The sequence below is a fragment of the Leptonychotes weddellii genome, chromosome 2, assembly GCF_054177405.1.
Source record: "Leptonychotes weddellii isolate Sample4059 chromosome 2, ASM5417740v2, whole genome shotgun sequence".
In the NCBI taxonomy this organism is placed as follows: domain Eukaryota; kingdom Metazoa; phylum Chordata; class Mammalia; order Carnivora; family Phocidae; genus Leptonychotes; species Leptonychotes weddellii.
The window spans coordinates 51,887,953-51,910,913 of NC_138370.1; the positions used below are offsets into that span (position 1 = coordinate 51,887,953).

The window sequence follows — 22,961 nt, forward strand, 5'->3', positions numbered from 1 at the left end:
TGATTCAAAAAAATAATATACATTTGTTGCTTATTTTTTCCTGGCTGTTCTCCTTAGTCAGATAGTTTAGTTGCCAACCAGTGCACTATTTTAACTGGATCATGACTACATGACAGGGATTATAAATTTTTGAACCTGGGTTCAAAATTAAAATTCAACTAGTCTTAATAATACTCAATTTCTAGACGTCTGATAGAAACATTTTGAAGTGTAAGGGGAAACTGACTTGCATATTTAACCTTAAAGATTGCTTAAATTAAGGACTTTAATGTTCTCAGGACTCTGTTGGCCCTTTCCTCATTTTAATTTTCTTTAATAGTATCTGTGCTCACATCTCTAGTGTTGTCGCTGTAAAGGATCTACTTCTCTCTCCTCAGATCTGAATAAAAATGTAGGAAGATGAGTTTAACCTGCCTCATGTCACAGGACTTTGACCCTGTGGTAAGAGGTATGCTATAACATTGGTATGTAAAATTTAGTTTCCCAAAATACAATTTCTGGTGAGAAAAGGAGACATTTGTCCAATATAAAGGGGGTGTTATTTATTAATGAAAAGTAGAGTGACAAACAGAAAACAATGGGGTAGTGTCCACTTTAGTGCATAGGGTTGCCAAAGGTTTTTGCTATGCTTAACTCCCTGCTTGTTATTTATGCTACAATAATAACATGAGCATGTAATTGGTAAATCCCAACATATGAATGGCTTCAAGTCTAAATCACGTCTTTTTTTCCTCCTCGGGTTGTCTTTACATGGGAAACACCAGAGTGGGGATCAGAAAAACTCAAGTGAAGGACATGTACTTGCAGAAGTGTTAGCTACAGCAGACTATGAGAAATTCTATTCATGAGAGCTCAGATCATGTCTAAGATATTGGTTGTCTAAGGTATTAAAGATGTATAATGTGATATATTAGTCCAAGGTAGATTGAAACAAACCCTAAAAAAAGTGATTCATAATATTCCAAATTCCCAATTTATTTTTTCACTTGAATCAAAATTTTTATCACTACAATAAGAAGCAGAACATTGTTGCTATTTTTAGCTACTGCTAATTATATACTTGTTTTACATGAGAAGCACTATAAAATAGTGCTCAAATCCCATTTTAGCCATGCATTTTTGATCAGTTGCATAAAGTTTTCTAACTTCATTTGAAATACTTATTTTAAAAAAATATACCTATCTTACTTACCTCATTGATCAAAATATAATGCATCAAACAGTGTAGGGATACCTCAGTGAAAGTCATCATTTATAAGCTGTGTATTTTGTTGTTTTAGCTGATTTGTCTTGTCTGTTTTTGTTTTTTTTTTTTTTTTTCCTGGATAATTTAAGTACTTGTAGCTGGTAGTTTATTTATGCCATTTTTTTTTATCTTATTGCATTACTTTAATGAATGACCAAGAAAAAATTCCTAAGGAAATATGGAAGGGATCCTGAGAGTTTAGTTAATTATTCATTGTCCAGAGCTAAATCAGGACACTATTGACATTTGAGGTCAGATAATGCTTTATTTTGGGGGGCTGACCTGTGTCTTGAAAGATGTTTAGCAGCATTTCTGGCTTCTAGTAAATGTCAGCAGCAATCCTTCCTTCACAATTCTAACAACCAAAAATGTTTCTAAATGTCCCCTGGGGGCAAAATCACCCCAACTGAGAACCTCTGATTTAAGCCATCCAACAAGGCCACTGTGATTGCATTATCTTAAAAATCTGTAATAATAGCCTGTCCCAGCATTTATTACCCTATTACGTGGGGTCTTTTCTATGAACAAACCAGACCTCTCCTATAGTAAGATCATATTTTCTTCTTTGATCCTGTGATTAAACAAATGACTTTAACTTACTTTCCCTGACAAGTGTCAGCTCTGCCCATTGAAAAATCATTTTGCGGTCTTGCTTTTCACAGTAACTCCTAACTGAAGTATTCTCAATGCTAAGGGTCTTAGATTATCAGGAATGCATTAATCATGTCTTTCTCTACAGAATTTCCATTTTTTGGTAATTATAAACTAATGAGCATGCCCTTTATGTGATATTTTACTTCACTTATACCTTTATAAATATTTCAGCTTTGTGATAATTAAGTAAATTGAATGTCATCAATTAGAAATTCAATCAGTGGGTGTAGCTAAAAAATATTTTAAAATAGTACTTTTAATGTCCTAATATTCTTTGAATAAAATTCTTCATGATGATGTTTTTGAAAAGCAATGCATAAGTAAATAAAACTAAATGGTTTTCTAATTATAGGGAGTAGATTCTTATACCTATAAACATGGGGTGGATTTGCTATCCTTCTGATTCTGTTGGTCTTTACAGAAATGTACACAGAAAAAAAAGAGTTTGGTAGAATCATTCTGAAAAAGAAATTGTTTTATTTATAAAGTAATCCTTTTCTAAGCTACAATTTCATCACATGCAGATTTCAGACAGCTTAGAAAATTTTTGTTATGTCAAAGAAAGTTATCTAAGAGGTGAAACTTTTTAAACTCGCAAGTCATGCATTTTTGTTGTTCATTCAGTTATTTTCAGGTTTTCATTTTCTTTGAATAAAAAAAATCACTTTTAAAATAAACCACATTTAGAATGTAAATGAGTATGGCATAACACATCTTTGAAGGGAGATAACATATTATCAAATTTTAAAATTTAATATTAGCTATAATTAATATTGACTTTTGGCTTTGTCTGTTCACATACCATTTACAATTGTTCTTGAACTTTTCTTAAATTATGTCATGAGCCAGAATTTTCATATGACCAGATCCAGGGTTCTGAAATATTAAGTTAGAAGAAGTTAGAGTAAAAAATATTACATCTGAGGTTTCAAAGTTTTATATAACTTATCTGGCTTTCATTAAAGTGCTCATAATTTCTTATCTATTTCTACTTTTCATGAGCCATTAGGCATTTTAATTACATTTAAAATGTATTGTGATTTTACAAGTCAAAATCATTTCCTTCAATTACTGAAACATTGAATAATAATAAAAAAATGATTTTTTGAAAGAGTTTATTCCTCTAAAAAGGCCCACCAAGCCACTACATATATATTCTAAGTGTAATAATTTTAACTCATTTGTTGAAAGGCTAGTTATGAATTTTGCCTGTCCATTAGAGAGTTATTTGACAAAGAAAAAATGTTGTACAGATATGAGTAATCTGATTAGTCATTGGGTATATTCAGTGCTTCTTGGTATCAGCTGGAGCTGAATTAAATTAGTCACTGGTGCATTTGTCGATTGGAGCCAGAAAGTCTGCCCTAATATTTAATTTTAAAATAATTTGCACTGAGTAAATTTATGGACGTAGCCACTAAAGAAATCACATTACTTCAGAATTAGCAAGATCTATTTCTTTTAGAGTAGGAAGGTAATTATTGCCTCTTAAAAGATGGAGTAGGTTTACAATTTTTAAATCATGTCAAATTGTGCAGTTCTGAAATATTAACAATGAGTTAAGGATAATCAGGCTTAAAATGCTACAAAGAGTAATGTTTACAAAGAAAATCAAAACAAAATTAAGCTAAACTAAAGAAAACAAAACAAAACTTCATGTGCCATAATAATTTTGACTAATTTCATTCAGACTCTGTTAACATCTGAGAGCCCAGTTCGTGGTAGCTACTGCGCTAGGAAAACCGCCTGTTTAATTCTTAAAACTCTGTAGATTCAGTGTTATTATTCCAATGATCCATATGAGAAAATCAAGGCTGAGAACATTTAAGAAACTAACTCCAAATGCCACATTTAGGAATTAGTACTCATAGAGTTGAAATCAGGTGTAACGCTCTTCCTTCCATACTAGTCATCTGTCTTTTCTGTAGCATGTGTAATAGAATCACCAGTGTGCTATTGTCCCTTTCTTTACTTTGTATTGAGATAACTAAATGTATCTAAATAACTATTTTTTTCTCTTTGTATACAGTGCAAACTAGAGTATCAGGCATGTGTCTTAGGAAAACAGATCTCAGTCAAATGTGAAAGACGTTGCCCATGTCCTTCAGATAAGTCCACAAGTACAAGCAGAAATGTTAAGAGAGGTAAGTGATGAAAATTTATTTATAGATTTACATTTGTTTTTGCTATTAAAATGTTTTGCAATAAATGTTGTCATTAAATACAAAATGAAGTTTACTACCTAACAGTAATTACATTGTAAATGAAGTTTTTTTTTTAAGTCTCAAGTATTATAGCAAGTAATATTTTTCTACAGATTTCTATTTATCTTGATAGTAACAGTTGGATGTTTCTTTTCTACATGTTCACCACATATAGGAAATCTAAAGCAATGCCTTCTATAAATTATTGTGTCTAAAATGTGTTTGACATTCCTTTTTATTCTTTTGGAGCTAGTCAGTGGTAAAGTAGTAAGTAATAGAGTAGTTTGATCAGATGTGAAACTAGTCAGTTAGTACAATCCTTTTAAAATAAAAATGTCTACCCTATATATATTGTGTGTGTGTGTGTGTGTCTATGTGTAAAATTTCATAATAGAATGATTTCATAAATTAAACTTTCTTTTGATTAGGCCTGGAGTCCTTTTATCTTTCTTTTTATTGGTTTGATGTCTACTAATAAAATAATGAAATACACTTAACTCCCTATGTGTTATTGTATACGATTTGATCTTTTGTAGATTATTTATTGTAGTTTACACAGTATTACTTACATGTTTGATATACTGTTTATACCTTTAAAAATATCTCTATGGCTGTTTCATTTCCTCACAGCTATAGATAAGGAAGGAAATGTAGGGAATAGATGTTCCTTTAAGTCAAAGACTATTTTACAGAGCATCATCATCATTTATCATATATTTTGCAACCATATGAATCTTGTAATTTAATAGTTATTATTGTGGGTTCTCAACACAAGAATTGAGTTTTGTTGTCTTTTCTTATGAAAAATAACAAATAACTGATTTGCAGATGGGAAAAATCTTAGTGAATATGAAGTTCATTTGATATAAAGTACGTATTTTGTTAAGCATGGTATACTTGGTATTCCATGTTATAGTGCTATGATAAATATTTAGTACAGATAAAGGTTTTCTTTTAAGTTTTTATTTAAATTCCAGTTAGTAAACATACAGTGTAATATTAGTTTCTGGTGTACAATATAATGATTATAAAAGTTTTGAACTTTAACTATACCACGTAGATTGGTCTTTACTCATTAATATTTCAGATAATTTAAAAATGAAACCCTATGTTATCATATTACCTTTAATAAGGCAACTAAGTCAACTTTAATACTCAAAAATAAATTTACTTGCAAATTCATGGTGAGCTAGTGCTCGAACATTAGGCAATGTGCATGCACAAAGACAACATGTGATGGAAGAAAAGGTCTAAGCTGCCTTCCAAGAGCCCTGTTCTTTAAGCCTCACCTTTGTTCCTTACACCAGCCTATGTCCAGCTTCAGAGCTTGCTTCCTTCTGAATTCCCCACCCCACCATTTCCCCAATCCACTCTTCTAGCATAGTCCAAATTAGGATATTCGGCATGACCTTGAATATATTAATCAGCCCCCATATAATTAAGAGCTAATTACGTTTTCCTTCAACTGAACTACTTTAATATCTCTGCCTTCCTCATACCCACTCCCTATTTATATAATCGAATACATTTTCCTCTGAAAATCATTTCAGGTGCAAAGTAAATCCTACCTTGGTATTCAACATCCATGTCTCATTCTTTTCATTGGAGGCTATTAAGAACAGTTGAAAAGGAGTATCATAATTAGCGTATTCCTCTAATACATCACACTCTTCAACAAGGTTTCCCTTCAATAAGATTCCCTGCTTTTGAACTTACTTTTGAATGAGAAGATATGTTTGATGTTGATCAATTTATCCTATCCTCCCACAAACTGCAAAAGGAACTTAATATGCTTTAAATATGGAAGGTAACACATTTGAGAAGAGGATTCCTTGTGAGTAAACAATGATTATGTTTCACGTTGCTCAGATTCTCTGGATGATGTTTATATTAGTATGTCCAGAAGGAAACTTTTCTTAAAGTCATATCGTCAGGGGACAAAGATCATTTGTGTTCAATAGTGTGTGGAAAGAGAGGTAAGAAGAATTTAAAATAATCCTGTTTTGATGGATTGTCAGGGCAAAGTGAGTACAGGATTTTGCTGGCTGCTGTGGAAAAGCAGTACAGAAAATTGTGAATGTCATTTTTACTCAGTGCCAAAGGCCAAGAGACATGGGAAATGTAAAACTTAGTTCAGTATCATTTCTAATCTTTCAACTGTCATTTATATTAGAAGCATACCTTTGATAGACTGACTTTGGCAGTGCAGGAAATTCTGTTTAATAGCATCTCTGTTTTAGAAAAGTGAGGAAGAAATTACCCACAATGAAATAGTTTTTAAATCTTTCTGACTTCCTACATTTGAGATCAAATTGACATCATATTATGTTTTTACTATATTAAAGCAGAATAAATTCTTCAAAGCTACTTATAATCTATAAAAACTAATAAATTGCATTTCCTTTATGAAGTCGAAAAAATTAATTTCTCCTCTGTTCTCCTAATGTATTCAATAGTGGATATGCACAAATTGGTCCAAGTATATACAGTCAAGTAACAAAAATAAAAAAAATAGCTTACATTTTTGAAATTCCAGATTTTGAATTTACATAGGTAAATAAGTATACCGTACCCTCTTCAATTGTTAACGATACATTTTTCTGTTTTTCAAACTCATAAAATCAAGATTACAAAGGCCATATGCTTCTAGGTTCCTATAGGGTATTACTTTCTTCACCCTAGTCACCATTTTTTTTTTAATGTTTATCATTTGGTCACAAACACAGAATGATTATTTGGAAGGTTAATCAACTTCATTCAAAGACTATTGACATTTCAGATGAATTTTAAAGCTAATATATTTTATATAGCCAGGTTAATATGAAATTCATGGTTGTGATCATGGTCTAGGAAGAGATCATTTTCCATAGAATTTGCATATAATATATAATGCAATCCTAAATCTTAGGAGGGGTTTGCAGGACCAAAGATCAAAAGCAATGAAAAGGACCTTAGAAAGTATTTATTTTGTAGTTGGTAAATCCAAATTCAGAGGAATATACCCTAGAAGTATCTTAGATGATCTACACGGCGGTGGTATGTAAACACAGTAAACTTTAGACCTATGATATTCCATGTTTTCCATTAGGTTATTCACTTGACTGGCTAGATTCAGAAGACCCTTTAAATGACATTTCTTTTTAGTTTCAAATTTGAGTATTCTAATCTCCCAAATACTTTTTTTTAAATAATTATGTGTCTATATAGCTATTACGGTTTTGTATTTCTAATCTCTTAAAAATTTTATTAATTTTAAATAATATCACTTTAATGCCCTTTACCCTTACCCCAACATGCATCTAAACACACACACCTTCATAAATTGAAATACTGAGTTGGAGTGGAGACAGAAAGAGAAATGGAAGAGAACCCATAAAATATTTCAATATTATCAAAAAGATAAAAGAAAAGAAGTGTTGATGAGGATGTGGAGGAAAGGCAACCCTTATACATTGTTGATGGCAATGTAAATTGGCACAGCCATTGTGGAAAATAATATGAGCTTCCTCCAAACACTAAAAAAGAACTACCATATAATCGGCAATACCACTTTTGGGTATATATCCAAGAAAATGAAATCAGTATCTCAAAGAGATGTCTATATTACCATTCTCACTACAACATTATTTACAAGATATGGGAACAACCTAAGTATTCATTGATGGATGAATAGAGAAATTGTGATATGTAATATTCCATTCAAGTATATACTAAAACAGAAGATTCTGCCAAATGCAGCAACATGGATGTACCTGGACAGCATAAGTTGTCCATATGCTAAGTGACATAAGCCAGAAGAAGAAAGACAAAACCTGCATGATCTCTCTTATATGGAGAATCTTAAAAAAAGTTGAATACATAGAACCAGAGAGTAGAAAAGTGGTTACCAAGGGTTAGGAGATGTGGGAAGTGGGGGAGAGGCTGGTCAAAGGGTGTAAAACCACGGTTATGAAGGTTGAATAAGGCTAGAGATCCAAGGTTCCGCATGACTACTGGTTAATAACACCATTTTGAATACTAGAGACTTGCTGAGAGAATAGATGTCAGGAGTTCTCACCACACACAACACACACACAAAATGGTAACTATGTGAGGAGGTGACATGTAAATTAGCTTGACTGGGTGATTTATAGAATGCTAATAAAAAAATACCGGTTTGTTTTTTTTGGTCTTGTGGTTCATAGTTTCCATTACATCCTCACCTGCATTTTTTTGTACAACTTAAGTTTCCTTTTATCAAAAATTGGGACTCTTGTAAATCAATCTATTTCTCTTTTAGCTTCATTCTCTAAGAGTATCAGAATTAAATAGATGCTCATTCACTGTAACTATTAGCCTGCATACTAGACTTGCTTTCTTCAGTTTTGATTGTAAATGTTTGTGTGTGTGTGTGTTTGTGTGTGTGTAACTCTTTTACAGAACTTCTTTCTGTTTTATGTGGTGTTATCCTGTGGGGTAGCATAATTTATTGGCTAAAAGTATAGATTGTAGAATAGTTCTGCACTGGGTGTGTAACCTTTGGCATCATATTTAAATTTATGTGTCTCAGTTTTTTCATCTGTAAAATAGGATATATATAAATTGTAAAGATTTATGGGTGTATTTCCTCAAATTAAACCATCTTTGAATCTTTATATCATTTTAATTGATGACACTTGTTAAATGCTGTTGAATTCTAATAAAGTATATAATTTTTCATAAATTGTCATTTTAAATTTTATTTTTTATGCTTTTTTTATCAGATTGGGTACAAAATGCTTGGAGAGTTTTCATTTCTTTAGTTAATAGTATTTATACACTGGAAATTAACTGCACTGAAAGTTTGTCATAACTCAGCGGTTGAATTCTGTCGCCTAGGAGCTATTATTGGTTATTTTCTTTGATAAATCTTTCACATTCTTTTCATAGCTACTGGTCTTTGCAGAGTGTGTGTGTGTGTCTGTGTGTGTGTGTCTGTGTGTGCGCATGTATCTTTTTCACACAATTATGCTAATTTATGCTTTCTCAAATAAATATCTGCTTATTTAGATTTTAAATATATTAACCTAATTGTCCAGGATACTGTTTTTGTTAACTAAAAACACCCTCTCTGGTCATTTAAGATCTTCAGGAAAATTATATTTTTAACTACAACTCCAAACACATTTGTTAACACCTATACCTTCATTCCTTCATTGTTTTTGCGATTATAATTTTGTGGAGTTTATTTAAAGATTCTTGAATTCTTCAGTACTTGCTTTTGCTACTTAGTTTATATCAGAATTTGTGTGTATTAGTGTTAAGTTGGCACTATAGGACTAGAAAGTTAGAAGAAAGCAGTTTTGATTCATATGTTGTTGCTGAAGGCAACGTAAAAACATATTTTTCAAACATTGAGCCTTGGTATCAGCCACACATTTTTAAGCACAATGGGTTTAACAACAAAGTACAAGGACACTCTGCTTGCTTTTATTCTTGCTTGGGACCCACATCAGGCACAAGGTAAAGAAGACATTGTTCCGAGTCCCTCTTGTATCAGAGATCATTATGCCCATGAAAGTCACGTGTGGAGTCACAGATCATCCAACAACAGAAACAAAAAGAGTTCTTCTTTTAATGAAAGATACCTCATCCAAGACTGATTAAAATGTTTTTAAATACATGTGGGGAGCTATAGATTTATAAAGTCTTCAGTTGTCTCTTGACATGCTAAACTAGAAAGTTTGATAGGTTTTATCCACAAAAAGACAAAATATGAGGATGAGTTCTGTGTTCTGACATAGTCATTTTTTCTCTATTCACTTCATTGCTCTGGATCATGTGGAGCCCTCTTAAGAAACATAATTTACTTAATTATTGTGCTATGATTATAACTGAATTTAGTTAAAAAAAGAACATTGAGTAAGAACTTATTTATGCTTTCTTCCAATTGGCAAAAAAAAATATAGTTTTACCATTTATTTCTCAGATGGACTTTAAAAAGTCCCCTTTATCATGGAATGAATTTTCAGTAGGAAACAGTTTAACATCAGTGTATTAATATGCTCTTAGAACACACAAACTTCTCCATGAAAAATAATATTCATAAATGGTAAGTTCTTCCATAATTTTACTTTCTTAGATTCACAGAAAAATAAAATTAAATAAAATTACTGGGTAGTGTTAAATGATAATTTATAATAAAAATGAAGCTTAATCTTTTGGAATATTTAAAAGATGTTTCTGGATTAAAATTGATATTTCTTAAAAAACAGAACATAACCCAGAAAGAGACTTTTTAAAGTTTATTTTTAATTGAAATGTATGTGATACACAACACTATAAATTTAAGGTGTATACATGTTAATTTGATACATTTATATATTGTAACATTATTGATATTGTAGTGATAATTTGTACCTATCATGTTACATAATTATCATTTCTTTTCAGTGGTTAGAATAATTAAGTTCTAGTCTCTTAGGACATTTGATGATTATAATACAATATTGTTCTCTATTCACTAAACTGTAAATTAGGTCTCTAAGACTTATTTACTATTCATTGCAAGTTTGTCCCCCTGAACAACACATATCCTATAACCCCAGCTGGTAACCACCATTTTACTCTGTTTGCTTTTCGATTTCACAAATGACTGATAACATACAGTATTTGTCTTCCTCTGTCTGACTTATATCACTTAGCATAAAATGCACTCAAGCTCCATTCATGTCGTCACATATGGCAGGATGCCCTTCTTTCTTATGGCTGGAAAATATTCTATTGTGTATATATATATACACCACTTCTTTTTTATAGTATAGTTGACAATGTGACATTAGTTTCAGGTGTACAACATCTCTATAGGTTAGGCTCTGCTCAACAAAAGAATGTAGCTACCTTCTGTCATCAGGTAACACCATTACAATATCACTTACTGTTTTTGGAAAGGGATGGTTTTAAACGTGGAGATAGCTGTAGCTCTTCCCTGAAGAAGTATTTTTTTTGTGTTGCTATTTAGGTGATTGATTTCAAATTGTACACAAATACTTTATTTTCTGCATAAAATTATTGTAGGATTAATCTTTATCTTCCCTATAAATTATAGTTAAAAATTTTGTATCTTAAGTTTATGAAGCTGTATGTTATCAGGTATAAAAGCAAGGAGAGCCCTGTATTAGTTCTTAGGCCCCCAAAGGACTATTTATACATAGTCTTTGTTCACTCCTTTCAAGGGTATATCTAATTCATTATTTGAAAATAATTCTTTACAACATATAAGAACGCTTTTTAAAAGCTGGAGTGATAGTCACAATATTTAACAACAAGTATGGAATGGGCCCCAACAAATCAGAACTGATACAAGTCCAATCAGAATCAATGTCCACTGTGATATGGTTTGCCTTCACTTATAGTTGAACATTAGAGACAACCAAAAGATGAAGCCAGACACTGCACATTTCTGGATTCAAAATGGATATGTTGAGATTGTTAAGAGTTTGATTATCAGCCAACACTTTTGCTGACATTTGCATGGTAAAATGAGTACATTTCTGTGTGTGTGTGTGTGTGTACATTTCTTGAAAGAACAAATAAAAATGCACCAAATAGAGGGATACTGTTATCCAAACTGTCTCCACACTTGGACCTTTATTATACTGGTCTCATCTTCTTTGTAGTTTAGAGACTTAAACCCTAACCCAGAAACCACATTCCATTCAAGCTTAGTTCAAGGAAGAAAATAAATAATAATTGCATAATCACAAATAAAGATATAAAATAATACTACTTCCAGTAATACACATGCCCACTGTCCCCCATCCACATAATATGTATCTAAAAAATTGTAATCTGCCCAATATTAAACAGTGTTGTTCTCTACCAATATTGAAGATAATGTAAGATTATGAGATATTGCTATTCCACTTCTAATATAGAATGGTAATTTTTCTAAATGTGGAAGTGAGGTCAATTTTTTTGTATTTAGAACTCCTGAAAAATTCTTTTGTAAGTAAAGAAACCATAAAATATATTTAAAGTTAGCATCACATATTCTGAATAGTTCTTTGGAATAACATTTCAGAGTTTAAATTATAGTTTCTTTATGTAGCTTGCTAGCTTTTTCCAAAACTTTCAATGAGTCCCCAGGATCCTGATGATAATTTTAAGCCTCAAAATAAAAAAGGAAAGCAAAGTCAATGAAGTATTTATATAGTCCAAAAAAATTGATGTGGTATTTTGGAAGATAAGAAAAAAATAGACCATCAACTTTAGATATATATTTTTTTATAGAAGAAAGCATGAAGCCATATTGAATTAACCCCCCCAAATGAGAATATATTCTTTTTCTGTAGATTATATTTAGAATAAGTAATTTAGTTGAACTAAAGACACTGTGTGTATTACTCTATATTTCTTTATTTGCTGATACTATTAATATTTTTGGTGAATTACTATCAGTGAATTTACTGAATATATTACTTTTTATCTTAAAATAGAATAGGTTCTGTTAGTTACATATCAAATTACCTACTTTGCAAGTGTCTAAAATGAGAAAAGAAAAAAAATAATGCTACTGTGTGATGGATGTTTCTGTTCATAAATATGCCTATGTATTTTTTCAATTACAAAATGCTTACAAAATTAAAATTATATTTCATTGTATTCTATATACCTCCACAACTAATTTTAAAAGCATATTTTGAAGTTTTTCATGGTTTTTCTGGGTTTTTTTATTACAATGTATCTTTTCACTATTAGTTTGTTTAGTTTATTTGGAAATCATAGTTTAAAAGAGCATGAATAATGAATAACAAAGAAATATTTTGAGTAAATGTTTGGACAAACCAGTCTACAAAGATTTTCAGTGAGTTCAACATGTAGAGGAGAGGTTATATTTGGATTTTAAACATTGAAATAAGGATGTGTGAAGATTAAACATGAGAGTTCAAGAATGGAAAAGCAAGAGCAGTTGGAGGTTTGCAATAATTGAGGTGTGAGAGGATAGTGATTAAAGTATTAGGAATAAGAAGCAGGTGATGGATTCAAGAAATATTTTAGAATCAAAATGGTTAGGAACTTGTTGACTGATTGAATTTAGAGAAGGTGATGTGGCCATCAGTCAATGACAACTCCTGAGAAGATTATGATCATAAAACCAAGATGGAAATTTGTAAAAATATCGAGTTTAGAAGGGAAAATCAGTAAGTCCAATATTAGACAGTATGTTTAAAGAGTCTAAGGTCCATCCAAATGTAGACACATTTGTGTTTACACATCTGAGGCAAGAGATCTGGTTTGGAAGAAACACTGAAGACCTATTGAGGTGTAAAAAGTGAGAGGTCTGGAAAAGACTGATAAGCACAGGCCCATTAGAGAAAGAGGAATCTATGCAAGGTTTAATGAGATGGGAATGAGAATCAGGAAAGAACAGTGTACCATAAACTGAAGGATTCTGCCTTGGAAGAGATAGTGAACTTGACTCCCAAATTTAGGAGGAATGTTCTGTGATATGAAGCTTGAGACTTTGGCAATTAGAAAATCAGTAGTGGTTGTAGAAAGATCAACTTCAGCATGTGCCAGTTAAATGAAACAATGCAGACAAATCACTTGGTGTATACAATTAGTATTCAATAAATATTTGTTCCTTTGACTACTACTCATTTCCAATTCCCAACATATAATCCATTCCAGCCAATCTGGTGGGATTGAGAGAACACAACAAATATGTAGAATATAAAGCAAAAGGGTAAAAATAATATATATCTGACATCTATTATGTGCAAGATACTTTGCCTCTTTCATTTCATTCACTCCTCACAACATGTAGGTATTATTGGTATACAAGTTGGACACAAGAGGAAACTGAAGGGCATAAAGTTAATGGATATATCCAACTTAAAATACAGCATACCTCATTTTATTGCAGTTTGCTTTATTGTGCTTTGCACATATTACGGTTTTTAGATGGAAGGTTTGTGGCAGCTCTGCATTGAGCAAGTCTACTGGTGCTAGTTTTCTAAAATCATTTGTTCACTTCAAGTCTCTATGTCACATTTTGGTCATTCTCATAATATTTCAAAGTTTTTTATTATTGTTATATTTGTTATGATTTGTGTGCAGTGGTCTTTGATATTACTAAGGTAATTATTTTGGGGTACCACAAACTGCATCCATATACAATGGTGAACTTAATTGATAAATGTGTGTGTTCTGACTGCTCCATTGGTTGCCTCCTGTCTCTCTCTCCTTGAGCCTCCTTCTCTTTCCCTAGACACGGCAATGTTGAAATTAGGCTAATTAATAACTCTATGATGGCCTCTAAGTGTTCAAGTAAAAGGAAGTAAAGGAAGTGTCACATGTCTCTTACTTTAAATCAAAAGCTAGAAATGATTAAGCATCTTGAAGAAGGCATGTTGAGAGCCAAGACAGGCCAAAAGCCAGACCTTTTGCACCAGTTAGCCAAGTTGTGAATGCAAAGGAAAAGTTCTTGAAGGAAATTAAATGTGCTATTCCAGTGAATACATGAATGATAAAAAAGCAAAACAACCATATTGCTCATAGGAAGAAAGTTTGAGTGGTCTGGGTAGAAGATCAGGGTAGTCACAACATTCCCTTAAACCAAAGCCTAATCCAGAGCAACGCCTTAATTCTCTTCAATTCTATGAAGGCTGAAAGAGGTGAGGAAGTTGTTGAGTAAGTGTTGGACTCTAGGAGAGGTTGGTTCATGAGGTTTATGGAAAAAAGCCATCTCCATAACAGGAAAGTGCAAGGTAAAGCACTTGCTGATGTAGAAGCTGAGGCAAGTTATCCAGAAAAGCTAGCTCAAATAACTAATGAAGGTGGCTACACTAAGCAACAGATTCTCAGTATAGATGAAACAGCCTTCTATGGGAAGAAGACGGCACCTAAGACTTTCATAGCTGGAGAGGAGAAGACAGTGCCTGGCTTCAAAGCTTCAAAAGACAGACTGACTCTCTTGTTAGGGGCTAATGCATCCGATGACTTTAAATGAGCAGAGACTTTGAAGCCTATGCTCATTGACCATTTCAAAAATCACAGCGCCCTTAAGAATTATGCTAACCTACTCTGTCTGTGTTCTATGAATGGAATAGCAAAGCCTGGATGATAACATATTTGTTTACAACATGTTTATTGAATATTTTAAGCCCATTGTGGAAACCTACCGCTCAGAAGAAAAGATTCCTTTCCAAATATGACCACTCATTGACAATGCACCTGATCACCCAAGAGCTTTAATGGAGGGGCACCTGGGTGGCTCAGTCCTTAAGCATCTGCCTTCAGCTCAGGTCATGATCCCAGGGTCCTGGGATCGAGCCCCGCATCGGGCTCCCTGCTCGGCAGAGAGCTTGCTTCTCCCTCTCCCACTCCCCCCTGCTTGTGTTCCCTCTCTCACTGTCTTTCTCTGTCAAATAAATAAATACATAAATCTTAAAAAAAAAAAAAAAGAGCTCTAATGGAGACAATGAGATTAATGTTTTCATGCCTTCTAACACTAATTCTGCAGCCCATGGGTCAAGAAGTAATTTTGACTTTCAAGTCTTATTTTTTAAGAAATGCATTTCATAAGGCCACAGCTTCCATAGATGGTGATTTCTCTCATGGATCTGGGCAAAGTAAATTGAAAACCTTCTGAAGAGGACTCATCTTTCTAGATGCCATTAGGAACTTTTGTAATTCATGAGGTCAAAATATCAACATGAACAGGAATTTGAAAGAATTTGATTCCAATCCTCATAGATGACGTAGAAGGGTTCAACACTTCAATGGGGAAGTAAGTGCAGAGAAATAACAAGAGAACTAGAATTAGAAGTGGAGCCTGACGATGTAACTGAATTGCTGAAATCTCATAATCCTACTTGAATGGATGGGAGTTGCTTCTTATGGCTGAGTAAAGAAAATGATTTCTTGAGGTGGAAACTACTCCTGGTGAAGAGGCTGTGAATATTGTTGAAATGACAACAAAGAATCTAGAATATTACATAAACTTAGTTGGTAAAGCAGCGGTAGGATTTTAGAGGATTGACTTCAAGTTTGAAAGAAGTTCTACTGTGGGTAAAATGCTATCAAACAGCATTGCATCCTACAGAGAGACTGTTTGTGAAAGATAGAGTCAATTGATGTGGTAAACTTCTGTGTTGTGTTAAGGAATTGCCACAGACTCCCCAACCTTTGGTAATCATCACCCCAATCAATCAGCAGCCATCAACATTGAGGTAAGACCCTCCACCAATAGAAAGATTATGATTCACTGAAAGCTCAGATGATGGCTAGCAATTTTTAACAATAAAGTACATTGCTTTTTAGACATACTATTACATACTTAATAGACAATAGTATAGTACAAATATACCTTATTACATATGTACTAGGAAACCAAAAAATTGATTTGACTCACTTTATGACAATATTTGCTTTTTTACAATGGTCTGGAACCAAACCTGCAATATCTCCAAGGTATGCCTATAGTTACCAGGTGTTTTTTCTGTTTCCTAAATCGACACTCTGCATATTTCTAAGAATAAAGAGACTAATTTCAACACAGGTTTGCCACCTTTGTAAACTTTGAATAAATCCCCTAAATTTGTTGGGCTTAACTTTTGTCAATTTAGAGGTAAAAGGAATGGCCTAATATAATTTAGCCCTCATTAATACATGCTTGACACTTCAAACATTATTTCATTTAATCTTCACAAAATCCTATGAAGTGGATTATATTTGAATCCTCGCTTTAAAGATGATTAATTTGAATCACGGAGAAGTAACCAGTCTAAAATCACATAGCTACTAAATGTCAGAGTGAGGAATTGAAGCTATGCCTCCTGACCCTTAACTACACTGTCATTACTGGAGGCTATTAAGGTCTCTCGTCTATTATGGTCATATGTCATATGCTTTATCAATAACAGTATATATTTTGGATTATATGTGTAAATAACTTATAGTATTTGTATTATGTTATAGTTACCAAGAAGAAATAAAGAGTGACCTTTGTTTTCATAGTGAATTGAGTGCAAGCAAATGTTTCTGTATACGTTTAAAAGAAGCAATGTTTAAATCATTTTAGGTTGCTTGTTAAAAGTCTAAAATTTTATTGCCTCACTTCACCTACAGTCATAGCCATCTGCTTATAGTGTATATTTTCTGAAGCCGAATTTTCATAAAATATTATATAATAAACATTCTTAAAGACCAACCAGGAAACATACATCATTTAGTTTTTTTTTTTCTTAGATGTTTTGTTTGTACTTTCTTTGGAAACATTTTTAATGCTTCCAGGGAGATGTGGGAAGATAGATATTTTAGCAATACACAACTTACTTAATGTATTACTAATAACTCTCTTTTGTGCATTTTATTCTAAAGTGTATTCATGCCAATTTCCTACTAATTGGCAAAATGATTACTGTTTCTACTATTTTTACAGAATTACTAATATCAGTAATATATTAAATATAAAATCACTGATCATAATTATATTACCAGAAATAAAAATGTGCTCAAGAATTTCAATGTATGATTTTCTCCAAATCATTTTTAATAATGAAAGTATGCTTTATCTCTGAACAAAAATGACTGGATGAGAACTTTTACATTATAATGTGCTATTAAATGGAGTGTGGCAACACTTTACTTGATATTCACTGTCCTTTTCAGTTTTTCATTATTTTTTCCTGTTTATTCTCATGAAAAAGTTGATAGGAGATAGCACTTACTTGGCTTAAACTTACATTAAATTTTCCTTAAAATGTATTTATTTGTTCTTAACTTAGGTTTTCTGAAAGAAAGAGCTCTGATTTTTTTCATGAGAATCTTTACTGAAAATGTGACAGTTCTATCACTATAAAAGAAATATTTTAACTCTAATAGTTAAACAGAAGTAAACTCATCCCAAACAGAAGTAAATTAGCAAAGAATGTTTAATAATACCAAAGAAAATAGCTACAAAGAAAGCTATTTTTTGAATCACAACAAATAAGCTTAAAATATTTATGGAAGATTTATAACTCCTGTTTCTATAAGATGATAGTTTTGACGCTTCAAAATAATTCATGCACCTTGTAAAATACTAATGAGTACAAATCAAGATATAATGAGAACTGTTCCCTGCCCCAGCCCTTGAAAATCCTGTTCTACTGATTAGAATCACTTTGGCATTTAGTTCTTTTATTTGTTCCTATCATTATTCTGATATATGTATCCTTCACTGATGCTATACCAGTCATAGACAATATCTACTGTCTTTTATGAAAGGTAAAGTTTTAGCCTATTTCACTACCCCAACTGCCACGTCCCAATGATGACACTAAAATATTATTACGGTTATTCTATTGGTGGTTTTGTAACTTTAACTAATACATGTAAACTTGTTTCTTGTTCCATCAACTTCAGAAAAGTGTCACTGGACTCCCTAAATTCCACCACTTCTACTGATTCACCTCAGCTTCTTTCATCTGTATATATTTGTTTATTACATTTAAATACTGTTTTTAAGAATGTGTTCTCTGATTTGTCTACAGCTTGGTTCTAAATGTTGAAAATCAACAAATACTGTTCATATTATTATGTCTGTAAATAATTTTCACCACAGTGTGATCTACTATGCTATAGATACATGCCCACCACACTACCTAATACTATAAGCCTCGTGCCACTAAAACGAGAATGTCAAGATCAAAAGGATTATTTTTCAACACTAACAGTTGCTTAAAATAATCCCAAGTTGTAGTTAACTTTATAATGTTTTAGTTAACTTTAACACAACTCTCTTTCATGAAGCTTCTGAATAACTTTCTTTTTCTTCCTGGTAAAAGAACAAAATTGTAAGGTAATGCCTCTCGGGTTTCCAGTGGTGTTGGAAAGCAATTCTCCATGGTGTTTTTACAAGTCTTGAACAATCTTTTCAAGGTAACATCCTTAGACCCTAGATATAGGGTCCCTGGTCCCTCCAGGTTAGTGGGAAAAATTATTTAATTACAGGATAGTAAAGCCCCCTGCTTTTGTGAGGAGATTTGCTTACATTCACAGATGCATTGTGGGCACTGTTCCACTGAGCCTCTATGGGACTCGTGGGGGGTGGTCAATGAGAACCACGTGAAGAAAAAACTCATGTGTCCTGCTGTTCCATGAGAAATAAACTGTCTAAATTGCTTTAGAATTATTTCAATCACTTACTAAATTTATGGTAATGTGGCAAGCAACACTCCAGTTTCTTGAAACTACTCGCCCTCTACTTGGCACTTGTCTATTCTGTCATTCTGCTCCAATCTAGACCTGCTGTTGTCTAAGCCTGCAGTAAAACCCCATCTGTAACTCTTAGAACATGTATTCCTACTCCATATCCACAATTGTTTGGATTGAATATCTTCCTTTTTCTCATGTTGTCTCCTTTGGTTTTCTTGACTAGATCATTTAATTTTTTTTACGTTTTTTATTTATTTAAGTAATCTCTACACCCCAAGTGGAACTTGAACTCACAACCCCAAGATCAAGAGTCCCACACTCTTCCAACTGAGACACCTAGGTGCTCCTCCTTTAATATTTCCTTAAAAGGGATGTGTAGATGCTAGACTTTTTGAGAACGTCAATATCAGAAAAGTCCTTATTTTGATTTTAGGATTGGTAAATAATATAGCTGAGAAAAAAAATACTGGATAAAATATTATATTCCCTCAGAAATTAAGGGCATTGGTTTTTGTTGTATAATTTCTAGTGTTGGTAAGAGTATTTTTTACATTATTTCAAATGATATATTAATAACTGAAAAGAATATTGTAATTATTAAAGTGTTATATCAATAACATTAATGGTATGCTTGTAGACTAAAGAACTTGTACCTACCAGAAAATCCAGAGCTAAATATTAAACTAAATAGGGATCTATCTTAAATATGTTTTGATCATACATAGTTTCTGCCTCTTTCTCTTTTAAAGATGCAAGGGTATCACAGAAAAGTGTCATTGATTACCAAAAGTTATGACCAATATATTATAAATTAATGTTTTATGTTGTTAATGATTTACATACTGTAATTATGACAAATATCTCCATATGTCCTTTAAAAAACTTTGTATAGCAGTCACTCCTCTATCAGATAATTTTCTTATAGATTTTAGCCACATTTAAATATAGCAATCAATGATTGAGTACACAATTGTGTAAGAAAAAATGCTCACCATTTGGACATATTAGCAAAAACTTCTAAGATTCTAGTCTATTTATAAAAAGTGTTGAGACAATTACTTAATTAGGTCAAGCAAAATAATTTTTATTAAAATCCTACAACTTTGGGCATTACTTCTTTCAAGAAGATATTAAATTTGCATCTGGCTAATTTCTGTCATTTTGCATATATCTCATGTACCAGATCAAGATCTATAATTTACATTTCTAAGAAATTGTGATCATTATAAAGTCTTCTATTTAAAAATTAAATGTCCAGGGACTCAGTTAATCCTAATGCTTAAACTCTCAGGTGTTGTGGTCAGACATCTATATGCTTACATTAGTGATCTTGCCACTGACTTGAAGTTTGACTTCGAGAAAATTAGTATGCTTATTGTTACTGGGAATTCATTGCTTCTAAGCCCTCTCAGTGGATAAAGCTAGGACATACTTACATATATACTAAGCTGTATTTCATGATTAATTTTATGTGCCAACCTGACTCAGCCACGAGATGCCCAGACATTTGTTTAGACTTCTCAGTGTCTATAATTGTGTGTGCCACTCTTTATCATGAATCAGTCTATTATCTATCTCTATCTATCTATCATCTATCTATCTAATCTATCATTTCTCTATCATCTATTCATCTATCATCTATCATCATCTATCATCTATCTATCTATCTATCATCTATCTATCTATCTATCATCTATCATCTATTTACCTACCTACCTACCATGTATAGATATCTGTATCTATATACACATATTTAGATCATTGGGTAAATATCTAGGAGCATGGCTGCTGGGTTAGAGAGTAAGTCTGTACTTAGTTTTATAAGAAACTGCCATACTGGGGCACCTGGGTGGCTCAGTTGGTTAAGCGTCTGCCTTTGGCTTGGGTCATGATCCCGGGGTCCTGGGACTCTGGGATCGAGTCCCACATTGCGCTCATTTCTCCACGGGAAGTCTGCTTCTCCCTCTCCCTCTGCCCGTCCCCCTGCCTGTGCTCTCTCTGTCTCTCTCTCTCAAATGAATAAATAAAATCTTAAAAACAAAACAAAACAAAAAAACTGTCATACTGTCTTTCAAAGTGACTGCATCATTTTGTTTTGTTTTGTTTTATTTTATTTTGTTTTTTTAAGGTCAATCATTTTTTTCTCTCAAATTTTTATTTAAATTCTAGTTAGTTAATATATAGAATAATATTGGTTTTAGGAGTAGAATTTAGGGATTCATCGTATAACACCAAGTGCTCATAATAACAAGTGCCCTCCTTAATACCATCACTCATTTAGCCTATCCCCACCTACCTCTCTCCATCAACCCTCAGTTTATTCTCCATCATTAAGAGTCTCTTCCCTTTCTTTTTTTCCTTTCCCATATGTTCATCTGTTTTTTTTCCCTAAATTCCACACATGAGTGAAATGATATGGTATTTGTCTTTCTCTGACTTATTTCGCTTAGCATAATACACTCTAGCTCCATCCATATTGTTGCAAATGGCAAGATTTCATTCTTTTTGATGGCTGAGTAATATTCCATTGTGTATATATGCCACATCCTCTTTATCCATTCATCAGTTGACGGACGCTTGGGCTCTTTCCATAATTTGGCTATTATCGACAATGCTGCTATAAATACCAGGGTACATGTACCCTTCCAAATGAATATTTTTGTACCCTTTGAGTAAATACCTAGTAGTGCAATAGCAGGGTTGTAGGGTAGCTCTATTCTTAACCTTTTGAGGAAACTCCATACTGTTTTCCAGAGTGGCTACACCACTTTGCATTCAACCAACAGGGTAAGAGGGTTCCCCTTTTTCTGCATCCTCACCAACATCTGTTGTTTCCCAAGTTGTTAATTTTAGCCATTTGACAGGTGTGAAGTGGTATCTCATCACGGTTTTGATCTGTATTTCCCTGATGATAAGTAATCTTGAGAATCTTTTCATGTGTCTATTGGCCATTTGTATGTCTTCTTTGGAGAAATGTTTGTTCATGTCTTCTGCTCATTTCTTAACTGGATGATTTGTTTTTTGGATGTTGAGTTTGAAATGTTCTTCATAGATTTTTGGATATTAACCCTTTATTGGGTATGTCATTTGCAAATATCTTCTCCTATTTCATAGGCTGCCTTTTAGTTTTGTTGATTGTTTCCTTCACTAAGCAGAAGTTTTTTATTTTGATGAAATCCTTAATGATCATTTTTGCTTTTGATTCCCTTGCCTCTGGAGACGTGTCTAGTAAGAAGTTGCTACAGTCGAGATAAAGGAGGTTGCTGCCTACTCTCCTCTAGGATTTTGATGGATTCCTGTCTCACATTTAGGTCTTTCATCCATTGAATTTGTTTTTGTGTATGGTGTAAGGAAGTGGTCCAGTTCCATTCTACTGTATCATTTTCCATTCCTACCAGCAGTGAGTAAGAATTCCTGTTGCTCTTTATCCTTGCAAGCACTTGCTATTACTTGCTTTTGAATTTTGATAGGTGTTTAGTGATATTTCACTGTTGTTTGATTTTGTATTTCCATAATGACAAATGATGTTGAGTACCTTTCTATATGTTTATTTGCCATCTATAGTCTTTTGTGGTGAATAATCTGTTCCTATCTCTTGTCTGCTTTTTAATTGAGTTGAATTTTAAGAGTTCTTTGTATATTCTAGATACAAGTTCCTTGTCAGATATGTAACTTGAAAATATGTTTCTCCTATG

At 32.7% G+C, this 22,961-nt stretch overlaps 1 protein-coding gene across 1 annotated transcript in view; it reads left to right on the forward strand.

Annotated features, from left to right (window-relative positions):
- The first annotated feature begins 399 nt into the window (after window positions 1-399).
- The window catches only part of SPOCK3 (SPARC (osteonectin), cwcv and kazal like domains proteoglycan 3), a 155,679-nt gene continuing 133,117 nt past the window's right edge, over window positions 400-22,961 (forward strand). The window contains exons 1-2 of the mRNA XM_081813098.1: window positions 400-441; window positions 3,930-4,044. Coding sequence (XP_081669224.1) covers window positions 400-441; window positions 3,930-4,044 — 157 coding nt within the window. The remainder of the gene's footprint in view (window positions 442-3,929; window positions 4,045-22,961) is intronic.